Raw genomic sequence first — 13,167 nt, 5'->3', positions numbered from 1 at the left:
CATGGTGAGGACCCAGCTCGAGGGTGGTCCTTGCTCAGCTCGGGGGGTGGTACCAGCGCGGGGCAGCAGCACCTCAGCCCCAGGGGTGCTGCCAGCCCCCCTGACCGTGTCCTTTCCTCCCCACAGAGGCTGGCGTGGGAGCAGCAGGAGCCGGCGCAGCGGAGGCTGAGCTTCGTGCCGCAGCAGCACCGCAGCCTGCGGGCAGTGCCCGCCTTCCCCCGCTTCATCCACGAGCGCTTCGAGCGCTGCCTCGACCTCTACCTCTGCCCGCGCCAGAGGAAGATGAGGGTGAGGGTCCTGGGGAGGGCCTCTGGCCTCTGCTCCAGCCTCTGTGTGCCCCGATGGCACCCGGGACACAACCCACTGCTCCTGGTGCCCATCACTTACCTGCAGCACTGCTCGCAATGTGCTACAGGGCTCCTGAGCTGGGATGAGGGATGTGCCCACGCTCCCAAAAGCTCTTTCCTATGACCCCACTCTGCTCCAAGCCCTGAGCTTGGGCTTTCCAGCAGAGCCTGCCAATGGCACACGGCGCCAGCACCGGGATGCTGAGGTGCAGACTGGGTGTATCTCACTCTCACAGGTCAACGTGGATCCAGAGGATCTCATCCCCAAGCTGCCAAAACCACGGGATCTGCAGCCCTTCCCGACCACCCAGGCCCTGGTAAGTGGATGCATGGGGCTGGGGGGGTCAGTGTGTGTGTCCATGCGCTGTGTGGGGCCCTTACTCATCTCCTGTCTCCATCCTCAGGTCTACCGTGGCCACACGAGCCTGGTGCGGTGCCTCAGCATCAGTCCCAGTGGGCAGTGGCTGGTGTCAGGTGAGGATGTGACCCCCAGATGGGGGCATTCCAGATGTGCCGGGTGCACCAGCTTTGTCCCAGTGATGGAACTGGTCCCATCATCATCCCATGGTAGCAGGTCAAGGGGGATTCTCCCCCTCTGCTGCGTGAAGGGGAGACCTTAGAGCAGCTCCAGTGCCTAAAGGGGCTCCAGGAAACCTGGAGAGGGGCTTTGGGCAGGGGATGGAGGGGTGGGATGAGGAGGAACGGCTCCAACTGGAAGAGGGAAGAGTTAGATGGGATACTGGGAAGTTCTTCCCCATGGGGGTGGTGGGACACTGGAAGGGGTTGAAGGGAGAAGCTGTGGCTGCCCCATCCCTGGCAGTGTTCAAGGCCAGGTTGGACACAGGGGCTTGGAGCAACCTGCTCTAGTGGAAGGTGTCCCTGGGGCTCCGGGGATCTCCAGCCCCCTGCACGGTCTGTGGGGAATCCTGTGCCGGAGGCTGGAGCATCCCTGGGAATCCCGCGGCTGCCCCAGCCTCCAGCAGGTTCCGAGGGTTTTTCCACCCCACCCAGGAGGCTCCGTGCTCAGCCCTGGAGCGAGTGCGGCTGGAGGAGGGAGCCAGGGCCGGGAGGTGGGGACCAGACGGCCCTTTAACAGCCCGCAGAGGCACATGTGCTTTTTATAGTGCCGTTTCCAGGCTGCCAGCTCCCGGTGGCCGCTCCGGCGGTTGCACAACGTGGAATTCCTGGCCCGGGGCTGGGAAAGTGGCTGAGATCAGGCGTTAAAAATAACTCCTGTGCTGCTGCATTCCCGGCCGGAGGAGAAGCCAGAGCCGGGAGCTGCAGCTCCAGCTCCACACGGGGCCACGGCACCGCGGTGCGGAGCCGAGCCGGGCGCGCCGCCAGCACGGGAGCCGGGGGGACCGCGGGCAGGACACTGGGATGGAGCAGCAGGATGGGGCCTGTTCTCCGGCAGCAGCCCCCGGTCATGTCGCGCCTTCATGTGGAGGAGCTGCCCGGGAATTGCTGCATTCCAGTGGCTGCTCCCAGTGCTGTGAGTGGGGCAGAGCTGTGGGGCACGGGGCTGCTCTTCCTCGTGCCCTGGCGCTCCGTGTTCATGGAGTCAGGGAATGGTTTGTGTTGGGAAAGACCTCAAAGCTCCTCCAGCTCCAACCCCCTGCCCCGGGCAGGGACACCTTCCACTAGAGCAGGTTGCTCCAAGCCCCTGTGTCCAACCTGGCCTTGAACACTGCCAGGGATGGGGCAGCCACAGCTTCTCTGGGCACCCTGTGCCAGCGCCTCAGCACCCTCACAGGGAAGAGCTTCTGCCTAAGAGCTCATCTCAGTCTCCCCTCTGGCAGGTTAAAGCCATTCCCCTTGTCCTGTCCCTGCATCCCTTGTCCAAAGCCCCTCTCCAGGTTTCCTGGAGCCCCTTTAGGCACTGGAGCTGCTCTAAGGTCTCCCCTTCCCGCAGCAGAGGGGCAGGATCCCCTCCCTGAGCTGCTGCTCACACTCTGGGGGTGCAGCCCAGCACACGGGGCGGTTCTGCGCTGGGTCATGGGGAGCTTCTCCTCACCCGGCACCCGAAACCCAGGCACCCTGTGTCTCCACATCCCTGCCTTGCCCCTGTCTCACCTCTCATGTCCCGCAGGCTCTGACGACGGCTCCGTGCGGTTCTGGGAGGTGAGCACCGCTCGGTGCATGAAGACCCTGCCCGTTGGAGGGGTGGTGAAGAGCGTCGCCTGGAACCCCAACCCCACCATCTGCCTGGTGGCCATCTGCGTGTGAGTGTCCCAGCATCCACATCGCCCCTTCAGGATCAACCCGAGCTGGGGCAGCTGATGGAGTCCCTCTCCCAAAGCCTGTCCAAGGGATGCCCCTAAGCTGGTGCCACCCCACAGCATCAGTGATGGCCACTCTGCAGTGTGCAAAGCCACCTCTGCTCTCTGTGACCCTTCCTTTGGTGGCCTTCCTTCTTCTGTGGATGATGATCAGCGCCAGCCTATGTAGATGTGGCACCTGGGGACATGGGTTAGTGGTGGCCTTGGCAGTGCTGGGGAATGGTTGGACTTCATGATCTCAAAGGTCTTTTCCAACCTCAATGATTCCATGATTCCATGACCCATTGAGTCCCCACCACTCTCCCTGGGGCGTTTGGGCTATGACAGAGCTCTCCCATGTTCTCCTATGGAAGGACCTGACTCCTTCCAGAGTCCCACATGTCCCTCCTCATGGCCCTGGCCCCATGCTGGGGCCATCCCATGGCTTGAAGAGGGGTTTCTCCTCCTCAGCAGTGCCCTGACCCACATCCTCACCCCACACCACAGGGAGCAGTCGGTGCTGCTGGTGAACCCCTGCCTTGGGGACAAGCTGCTCTATGGGGCCACTGACCAGCTCCTCGAGTCCTTCGTGCCACCAGAGGAGGAGCGGGTCCAGCCTGTCCAGTGGGTGCCGGCTACCATGGAGGAGCACAGCAAAGGCATCCGGCTGGTTGTCCAGCACAGCAAGGTGGGGACGGGGACACCCCCGGGGGCTGCTGCCCGGTTTGGTGTGGGGCAGCCCCACTGATGGCTCTGCCCCATGGTTCCTCAGGCGGTGAAGCAGGTCACCTGGCACGGCAAAGGGGACTACTTCGCCAGCGTCGTGTCCGACAACAGCAACATGCAGGTGCTGATCCACCAGAGCAGCAAGCGCTGGAGCCAGAACCCCTTCCGCCGGAGCAAGGGGCTGGTGCAGTGCGTCCTCTTCCACCCCATCCGGCCCTACTTCTTCGTGGCCACCCAGCGCTACGTCCGGGTCTACAACCTCCTCAAGCAGGAGCTCACCAAGAAGCTGATGACCAACTGCAAGTGGGTGTCCAGCATGGCCATCCACCCTGGAGGTAGGTGCCTGCGTGCTCCCCAGGGAGCTGCCGGGTCCTGGAAGCCTGGATGGAGCATCTGGCTCAGCCTGGGGTGCGGGCAGGGCTCTGGGTGCTGGCAGCAAAATGGGGGGTCACTGTAACCGCCAGTAACATCCAGTTCCTTCTTGCAGGTGACAACATCATCTGTGGGAGCTACGACAGCAAACTGGCCTGGTTCGACCTGGACCTCTCCACCAGACCCTACCAGCTGCTGAGGTGAGCCCATGGCCATGGCAACCGCTGCCTGCTCCCCATTAACCTCCCTAGACCTCCTGAGGCCTGTTCCCGGGGCTCTTCCCTCTCCTGGAGGCAGGAAGCAGGATGGAGCCCATTGGGACTGCTCCAGGATCCCTGCCAAGTGTGTTGGTGTCTCTTGTACTGGGGTGGGGGACAGTGACCAGAGCTCACCAGGGCTTTGAGCTGCCCACAGCAGGTCCCAGCCTGTCCCAGTTGCCCCCTCCCCTCCCATACACATGGTCAGCCTGGGCTGCACCCCCAGAGTGTGAGCAGCAGCTCAGGGAGGGGATCCTGCCCCTCTGCTGCGGGAAGGGGAGACCTTAGAGCAGCTCCAGGGCCTAAAGGGGCTCCAGGAAACCTGGAGAGGGGCTTTGGACAAGGGATGCAGGGATGGGATGAGGAGGAACGGCTCAAACTGGAAGAGGGAAGAGTTAGATGGGAGCTTGGGAAGAAGTTCTTCCCCATGAGGGTGGTGGGACACGGGAAGGGGTTGAAGGGAGAAGCTGTGGCTGCCCCATCCCTGGCAGTGTTCAAGGCCAGGTTGGACACAGGGGCTTGGAGCAACCTGCTCTAGTGGAAGGTGTCCCTGCCCGGGGCAGGGGTTGGAGTTGGAGGAGCTTTAAGGTCCCTTCAACCCAACCCATTCCATCATTCACAGCAGAGCTTGGGGGCCCATAAGCCTGGCCTTGTGCAGACCCAGGCACTCAGGACAGGGGCAGATCCTCCACCCCCTGCCCTGTCATTGTCCCCTGTCCCTGCAGGCACCACAAGAGAGCCCTGCGGAGCGTGGCCTTCCACAAGCACTACCCGCTCTTCGCCTCGGGCTCGGACGACGGCTCCGTCATCGTTTGCCATGGGATGGTCTACAAGTACGTGGAGGGGGGAACCCACTGCGGCTGGGGTCGAGCAGCTCTTGTGGGGTGAATTTTGGGGGTCAGAAGGAGGGAGGAAACCCAAACCATGTAGACGAGGCCTTGGCAGTGCTGGGCAGTGGTTGGGCTGGATGACCCTCAAGGGCTTTTCCACCCTGGTTGATCCATGCTCCATCCCTGAGCTCTCTCCTCCTCCTCCGCAGCGACCTCCTGCAGAACCCGCTGCTGGTGCCCGTGAAGGTGCTCAAGGGCCACGTGCTGACGCTGGACCTGGGTGTCCTCGACGTGCTCTTCCACCCCACCCAGCCCTGGGTCTTCTCCTCCGGCGCCGATGGCACCATCCGGCTCTACACGTAGCTGCTGCCCGGCCCCAGCTTATCTCAACCCGATTCCAGCATCCTGGAAGCACCGGGAGCGCCGCACGCTGCTGGGAACATCAGTCCCGCTCCTGCACCTTCGCCATTAAAATCTTTGGATACATCCCTGTGCTGCTTCGTCCTGTGCTGCTGGGCTGGAGCAGGGACATGTGGAGCCTCCCCCAAACCCTCTCGGTGCTGGTGCCTCTGGCCGTGCCACTGCCTTTCCCTGTGGTACCGAGCAGGCAGGGCCTGACCTGCAGGTGATGGGTGGAGGGAAGGGCAGGAGGTGGGATGACCCCCACACACACTTCCTGGGGTCACCCCGGGGGGGCCAGCAGTCCCCATGGTCCCAGTGGAGGACCCCCATGTGCTGCCCTATGGTCCAACAGCCCCCCTGAACTCACCCCACATGTGGTGCCAGGGCCAAGAGGTCTTGGGCCACCTCCTGCCACCAAGCCCTGAGTGGCCTCAGTCGTCCTCATCCGTCCCCGGCCTCTCCCAGCAGCTCCTCTGCTCCAGCTTGTTCACTCTGGGCCCTACTGATGGCAGGAGCACGCCTGACGCTGGCTGTGGCTGTCACTGGCGGTGCTGAGGAGGAGGATGGTGCCAGGTCGTGCTGTGGGATCACCCCACAGCTCCCTCAGTGCTTCTGGTTGTGGGGGAAGCGCCCACAGGGCCCCCAGTGCCCCTATAGCAGGTACATCCCAGCACAGGAACCGAGGGAGCAGGAATTGGAACAGGATCAGAACCTGCAGGAGATGGACCCAGAGGTGCCCAGAGCCCACGACATGGAGCAGGGGGAGATGGGGCAGCACCACTCATATGGGGCAGGACCAGCCATGGGGCACCCCATGGGCAGAGCCAGGGCCAGGTCTCAGCTTCCCCTTTGGCAAGGGAGGGGGAAGAAGAGCCCCAGCATCTTCCTCCACATGGGATCCTGCACAGGCAGATCCCACACTGCTTCCTCCTCACAGACCCCCCAAACCCTGCCATGACCCACCTCAGGGGGCTGCAGGGGGGGTCCCACCACCCCCCTTCACCCCCCCCCAGAGCTTGAGGAGCAAAGAGCTTTATTTAAAAATACACCTATGTACATGTACCCGTGTGAGGGGACGGGCGCAGCCACCGAGAGCGGCCAGGGGAAGGGGGACCCGGGTTCAGCAGCAGCAGCAGCAGCAGCAGGATGGGATGAGGGTCTGGGGGCTGCTGGGGGGGCTCAGGCTCAATCCTGAGCGGGGCCACTGCTGGCCTGTGGCTCCAACAGCCCCTTCCCACCACCCGCAGCCACCGACAACCCCCCATCCCATTGAACAACCAGTGCCCACCATGACCTGGGGCCACCGCAGGCTCCTGTGGGCTGGAGAGAGCAGAGGGAGACGATGGAGCTGCCGATGCAGGAAGATGTGGCAGTGCCCGTGGGGTCGCCCATGGCGAGGAGCTGCCCCGGTATTGCTGCGGTGGAGCCGGGGGGCCCCGGGGCTCACAGGATCCGGACCAGGCGGCCCAAGGTCTCGGCCACCTTCACACGGACGGTGGGGACGGGATCCTTCAGGAGCAGGTTCAGAGCTGGGAGGAGGAGGGCACAGACAGGCTGAGGGTGCAGCACCGGGGTCACCCATCACCCTGCCCCAGGCTGGGCCGTGCAGGGCCCGGGGGGGGGATTCTGCCCCTCTGCTGTGTGAAGGGGAGAGCTGAGAGCAGCTCCAGTGCCTAAAGGGGCTCCAGGAAACCTGGAGAGGGGCTTTGGACAAGGGATGAGGAGAAACGGCTCCAACTGGAAGAGGGAAGAGTCAGATGGGATCTTGGGAAGAAGTTCCTCCCCATGAGGGTGGTGGGACACTGGAAGGGGTTGAAGGGAGAAGCTGTGGCTGCCCCATCCCTGGCAGTGTTCAAGGCCAGGTTGGACACAGGGGCTTGGAGCAACCTGCTCTAGTGGAAGGTGTCCCTGCCCATGGCAGCGGGTTGAAGCTGGAGGAGCTTTAAGGTCCTTTCCAACACAACCCCATTCCATGACTCCATGACTCTATGAATCGAATCCAGGGATACTGGACCCTGTGCCAGCTCCATCCCCATCACACATCCCAAGGGACAGACAACATCCACCCTCCCCCTCCTCACCCCCAGCACCTCAGCTCTGCAGCGCAGGACCCGCTGCGATGGCCCCGGGATGCTGCAGTCCCTGTGCCAGGGGGCACCGGAGTGTCCCGGGGGTGTCCCGGGACGTGGGGCAGGAGTTGGGGCTCCCCCCGCACTGCCCGGGGCGGGAGAAGGGCCCCAGCGCGGGGGGCCGGGGCCGGCAGCGGCGCAGACACCGACCGGCCCAATCCTCCCCTATCAACACCATTTCCCAACGCCTGGAGCGGCTCCCGGGAGGCTCCAGGTAGCTTTTCCTCCCAGCGCAGATCACGCAGGGTCACACTTTCCCTGGAGCCTGTTTACCAGCGGAGACGGCGCGTCCCATCCTGCCCGTCCCCGCTGCGCACCCGCTGGTGGCACCCGCACCCATCCCAGCCACGGGGCGGGGGCAGACCCCCACATTCCAGCCCCCTGGAGCCCGCTCAACACGGGAAGCTCGTGCAACCCAATCCCTGCTGCTGGCTCCAGCCATTACTCACCCGCAGGCAGATTATCTTTCACTTGTTGCACACAGAAAGGCCCCTTTTCTTCTGGAAGGGGCTCGGGGAGCCAACGGAAAGATAGTTTTTCCTTTTTTAGTGTTTTTTAAGCTGCCTCTGGCACGCTCCCGCACTTTCCGAGCATTACTCCATGCTATGAGGTCACCGGTGACAGGGAAAAAATCCCTGAAATCCAGGAAAATTACTTAACTCTGCTCCAAAATGCCACCGGCTTCAAGGGGGCTTTTTATGGCCCTTCACAAGGAGCCCTTGCGCTGCCTCCGAACACTGCAAACACCCTGAGCCCTGCCTGAGCACCCACAAACCTGCTGCAAACACCCCCTGAGCCCTTCCTGCACCCACAAACCTGCTGCAAACAGCCCCTGAGCCCTTCCTGCACCCACAAACCTCCTGCAAACACCCTCTGAGCCCTTCCTGCACCCACAAACCTGCTGCAAACATCCCCCAGCCCCAGCCACGGAGCTGAGCCCAGCTTTGGGGGGTCACTTGGGACCCCCTGAGCCCCATTCTGGGGTGAGCTGCAGCCTCAGCCCTGGGTGCAACCCAAAGGCCATCGCAGCATCCCTGCACCAGCAGCAGGATCCCCAGCAGGACCCCCCATTGCTGCTGGTGCCGGGATTGTCCCGGTCACAGCTCCGGCTTCACGGGCTGCCCAGGAGGCGAAGGATGTTCCCAGTGTCCCCCAGGTCACGCAGGGATGCAGCTGGTGCTGCCTGGATCCCGCTGCACCTGCACATCATGGAGTCACGGAATGGTTCCGTAGGAAGGGATCTTAAAGCTCATCCAGTTCCAACCCCCTGCCATGGGCAAGGACATCATGGGACATTGAACACGAGGCTGTGATGGCCTAAAGAGCTGCTGGTCCCCTAGTCCCTGCCCAGGCCCCATCCCCAGGAGCCAAGCAGGAGCTTCAGGCACAGCAGAGGTTGGGGAGCCGCACCTCACAGGGCTGAATCCCGGCTCTCATATTCATTACTCACCCGAAATGAGTTGGTCGAGGTCCACTTGCTGACAATGGTCTTCATCCACGTGCAGCACCAGGAAGCCTGAGGAGGGATTTCAGAGTCAGGGCTTGGTCTGGATCCCACCGAGGAGCCTCACACAGAACCATGGAAGGGTTTGCGTTGGGATGGACTTTAAAGCTCCTCCAGTTCCAACCCCCTGCCACGGGCAGGGACACCTTCCACTAGAGCAGGTTGCTCCAAGCCCCTGTGTCCAACCTGGCCTTGAACACTGCCAGGGATGGGGCAGCCACAGCTTCTCCCTTCAACCCCTCCCAAGTGTCCCACCACCCTCATGGGGAAGAACTTCATCCCAAGATCCCATCTAACTCTTCCCTCTTCCAGTTTGAGCCGTTCCTCCTCATCCCATCCCTGCATCCCTTGTCCAAAGCCCCTCTCCAGGTTTCCTGGAGCCCCTTTAGGCACTGGAGCTGCTCTAAGGTCTCCCCTTCAGGAGCCTTCTCTTCTCCAGGCTGTCCCAGCCCAGCTCTCTCAGCCTGGCTCCAGAGCAGAGCTGCTCCCAGCCCTTGCAGCATCTTCCAAGCTGGTCCAGGCCCCATTAAGGGCACCATCTTTGCAGCCCACTGCTGCAAATCTGGTTCTGGATGGGCATTGCCCACCACCAGTGGTCACCAAACCATGGCACAACCTGGCCAGTGCTATCTGCTGTCCCTGCAGACCCTGCACTCACCGATGAACATGGGTGCTGCTGCTCGGATGTCCACCCAGTTGCTCTTGAAGTAGAAGAGGTTGGTGAGGATCAGGCGGTTCAGCATCTCCGGGTAGCTCTGCATCTAGGAGAGAGGCAGCAGGGAAATCCCACAGGACACGGCAGCAGGGCTGCAGGAACAGCTCCGGGAAGCCTGGAGCTCCGGAGAGCCCAGAACACACCAGGGTTGGGGGGAACGGCCCGGTGCGGGCGCAGGGACAGGACCGGGGGGGGGTCCCTGAGCCCCGCGGCAGCACCAGCACCATGCGATGGCTCCGGTGCCACTCACCAGGTGCTTGCAGACGTTGTTGATGAACTCGCCGTAGTGGAGGCTCCTGCCCTCCCGCAGGTGGTTGAGGAACATGTCACGGAGCCCCTCGCAGCCCATGCTGGGCCCGCACATGCGCAGCGCGAACTTGCAGGCCTGGGCACAGAGAGGGGGCTGCAGCGTGTGGGGGGGTCCATCCCGGCCCCGTTCCCGCCGGGCAGCGGGATACTCACATTGACCACCTCCGGGCTCGGGTCCTGCAGGTGCAGCAGCAGCGTCACCAGCCCGTTGAGGATCTGCTCAAAGAAGACCTCGCAGTGGCTGTGGCTGAAGCGGCTCAGGTGGCCGAAGAGGACGATGGAGGAGTGGCGGAGCTCGGGCTGCTCCTGGGGACGGGAATGGGCAGAGCTCAGCGGGACCAACCTGTGCCGGGCACCTCCTGCCCTGGGACAACAGCTCCCACCACCCAGCACCACCTGGCTCCCAGGCTGCAGCAGGAGAAATGCTGCTGTCAGTGGGGAACGCTCAGCACCTCCTGCCCCACTCTCACTGCAGGGCCTCAGCTTATGGCTGTGCTTTGAGAGGTACTTGAGATGACGGAGGCCTGGAGCAGCTCTGCTCTGGAGCCAGGCTGAGAGAGCTGGGCTGGGGCAGCCTGGAGAAGAGAAGGCTCCTCAAGGGGAGACCTTAGAGCAGCTCCAGTGCCTAAAGGGGCTCCAGGAGACCTGGAGAGGGGCTTTGGACAAGGGATGCAGGGATGGGATGAGGAGGAATGGCTCCAACTGGAAGAGGGAAGAGTTAGATGGGATCTTGGGATGAAGTTCTTCCCCATGAGGGTGGTGGGACACTGAAGTGGATTGAATGGAGAAGCTGTGGCTGCCCCATCCCTGGCAGTGTTCAAGGCCAGGTTGGACACAGGGGCTTGGAGCAACCTGCTCCAGCGGAAGGTGTCCCTGCCCGTGGCAGGGGGTTGGAGCTGGAGGAGCTTTAAGGTCCCTTCAACCCAAACCATTCCAGGATTCCATGATCCCATGACACATGCTCTGACTCAGTGGACGGCTCATCCAGACACCCCAGCAATAGCCCTGGCCCAGCCTTACACTGTCAAAGAAGGGCCGGATCCTGATGGCGATGTGCAGGAGCATGGACTGGATGTCTCGCTCTTCCACATGATCCAGAAGCTTGGAAAGACTGGACATGGCCTCCAGCGCAACCAGGTTGTGGGGGTCATCCTTGTCATCCATGCCATTGACCATGGAGGCCAGCAGCTTGGCGCCGTGCTTCCTCACCTGCAAGGGAAGAGGCAGGAAGAGTGGTCCCCATGGGGTGAAGATGCCAGGGACGTGTTCCTGGGGTTCTCCTGCTCCACACTCTGCTCCCAGATGGAAACTGCTGGAAGATGACTTAAATCACGACCACCACAGGCAAAGCTCCTCCAGCTCAGGGCAGCCCTTGCAGGCATCAACTGCTTTACCGCAGCTCTCCGACGGGATGCAGAGTGTAGTGGAGGAGCCTTAATCCCACTGCTTATCCCTACCTTCCTTACAAAACCACAACCCTTTGGAGAGTGAGGATATCAATTCCTGCCTGAACCCCCCTGCTGGGACAGGGAATAGCTTTGCTTTATGGGATCCATTCAGCTACATGAAACCTGGAGAGGGGCTTTGGACCAGGACATGTAAGGATGGGGAGTAACGGCTCCAACTGGAAGAGGGAAGAGTTAGATGGGATACTGGGAAGAAGTTCTTCCCCATGAAGGTGGTGGGACACTGGAAGGGGTTGAAGGGAGAAGCTGTGGCTGCCCCATCCCTGGCAGTGTTCAAGGCCAGGTTGGACACAGGGGCTTGGAGCAACCTGCTCCAGTGGAAGGTGTCCCTGCCCGTGGCAGGGGTTGGGGCTGGAGGAGCTTTAAGGTCCCTTCAACCCAAACCATTCCATGATTCCATGATTCAAACCCACCGGAGCAGCAGGAAGAGCGATGGGATCACAGGTATGGCACGGTCGCGATGCTGCTCCTGTGTGGCAGCTCCCTCCTCACTTTGGGAGCTGCCATCACCCAAGTGAGGATGTCCCGATTCTCCCACCTCAGCTCCCCCCTGGCTTGGACCAGCAGCATCTCCCGGTGGCCTCGTGCTCCCCTGTCCCCCCCCAGCCCCACCGGCCCTGGGGCTGAGCCTGCCCTCACCTTGTCCGGCGAGCCCGAGGCGACGTTGCCGAGCCCGCGCAGCACCAGCATCCGCACCAGCGTGCAGGGGTCCTTCTGCCGCCCGGTCATGTTGTCCATCACTGTCTCCAGCAGCAGCAGGTCATTCACCACGTTACTATTGAGGAGCTGGAGCAGAGACAAGTGTCAGCAGCGACAGGACAGGGCCCATGGACCACAGCGGAGACAACCGCTGGGGTTTGGATGCTCTTCACACCAGGGAAGAGCCCTGGCAGACTTGGGCTGCCCCAGATCCCTGCCCGGGAGAGGGATTGGAGCTGGAGGAGCTTTAAGGTCCCTTCAACCCAACCCATTCCATGACTCGATGAATTGAGGCTGAGGGAGCCCAGTTCAGGAGAGCTGCTGGAGGGAAACATCAGGGCTGCTCCCACTGACCCTCCACCTGAGCCCCTGATGGTGGAGAGAGCCACGCACACAAGCAGGATGTGCTCCAAGGTTTGTTGCTGGCCCATGGCTCCTGCTGGATGGATCAGGCTCTGCTTTATGGAATGAGGTTTAACGGGTCAGCGGGAGCCCAGCACCAAAGGGTCACCCCAAGGCAAGGGGTTGTGGGGTTGTGGGGTGCTCCAGGCTGCATCTGCAGTGAGGGGCTCCCCATGTGCACCCACTGCCACCGATGAGAGGCCAGGGGCTGAGAAGGACCCCACATCATGAGACCCCGGAGCCTGCCCCACACCCAGCACCACGGGCTTGGGCTGGACACGCAACGCTGCCACCAGCACCCACAGCACCCACAGCACCCACCGGGGTCCTGGGGCTGGCACTGAGCACCCGCCCCGGTGGGACCGGGCAGTGATGTCATCCCGGGCAGTGTCTCCTGTGTGCACCCCCCCTGGGTCCGTGCTGGGGGGACCCAAAGCTGCCGCCTCCAGCCCCATGGCTGGTCCCCTCCTCACTTCCCGCTGCCCCCCCCGTGCCAGGCCGGGAGCGAAGGGCTGAGCTCTCACCCCATCACCCGGATCGAGGGGGGACCCGGGCGTCCGGTTCCTCCCCCCCAGCCCCGCGCTGGGGCAGAGCTCGAGTTTACAGCCCTGGAGCTGCCAGAGCTGAGGCAGACCCGGGCCCGGCTCCAGCCCCGCAGCAAACACACACAGAGCCCTAATCCCGGCGCTGGGAATGCCGGAGGTGCGGGAGGGGAGGGGGGGTCTGGGGCTGTGCTGTTGGCAGCAGGAGC

General features: G+C 62.7%; 2 protein-coding genes across 5 annotated transcripts in view; one reads left to right on the top strand and one right to left on the bottom strand.

Annotated features, from left to right (window-relative positions):
• The window catches only part of BOP1 (BOP1 ribosomal biogenesis factor), a 48,125-nt gene extending 42,845 nt beyond the window's left edge, over positions 1–5,280 (top strand). The window contains exons 7-15 of the mRNA XM_030487094.2: positions 127–288; positions 584–664; positions 752–821; positions 2,437–2,569; positions 3,113–3,293; positions 3,378–3,666; positions 3,819–3,903; positions 4,686–4,793; positions 5,000–5,280. Coding sequence (XP_030342954.1) covers positions 127–288; positions 584–664; positions 752–821; positions 2,437–2,569; positions 3,113–3,293; positions 3,378–3,666; positions 3,819–3,903; positions 4,686–4,793; positions 5,000–5,153 — 1,263 coding nt within the window. The 3' untranslated portion in view covers positions 5,154–5,280. The remainder of the gene's footprint in view (positions 1–126; positions 289–583; positions 665–751; positions 822–2,436; positions 2,570–3,112; positions 3,294–3,377; positions 3,667–3,818; positions 3,904–4,685; positions 4,794–4,999) is intronic.
• A 927-nt stretch (positions 5,281–6,207) lies between these two features.
• Positions 6,208–13,167, bottom strand: part of MROH1 (maestro heat like repeat family member 1) — a 50,998-nt gene continuing 44,038 nt past the window's right edge. For 3 of the 4 annotated variants that reach the window (XM_030487025.1, XM_030487050.1, XM_030487043.1), the window contains 7 exons: positions 11,955–12,101; positions 10,870–11,058; positions 10,003–10,155; positions 9,791–9,925; positions 9,484–9,586; positions 8,772–8,837; positions 6,208–6,721 (listed from right to left, as the gene is read on the bottom strand). In XM_030487025.1, coding sequence (XP_030342885.1) covers positions 6,636–6,721; positions 8,772–8,837; positions 9,484–9,586; positions 9,791–9,925; positions 10,003–10,155; positions 10,870–11,058; positions 11,955–12,101 — 879 coding nt within the window. In that variant the 3' untranslated portion in view covers positions 6,208–6,635. The remainder of the gene's footprint in view (positions 6,722–8,771; positions 8,838–9,483; positions 9,587–9,790; positions 9,926–10,002; positions 10,156–10,869; positions 11,059–11,954; positions 12,102–13,167) is intronic. The other variant, XM_030487034.1, reaches the window with a different exon arrangement.

Source organism: Strigops habroptila, chromosome 1, assembly GCF_004027225.2.
Source record: "Strigops habroptila isolate Jane chromosome 1, bStrHab1.2.pri, whole genome shotgun sequence".
Taxonomy (NCBI): domain Eukaryota; kingdom Metazoa; phylum Chordata; class Aves; order Psittaciformes; family Psittacidae; genus Strigops; species Strigops habroptila.
The sequence above is the reverse complement of the archived record's forward strand: the minus strand, read 5'-3'. Positions and strand labels throughout refer to the sequence as shown.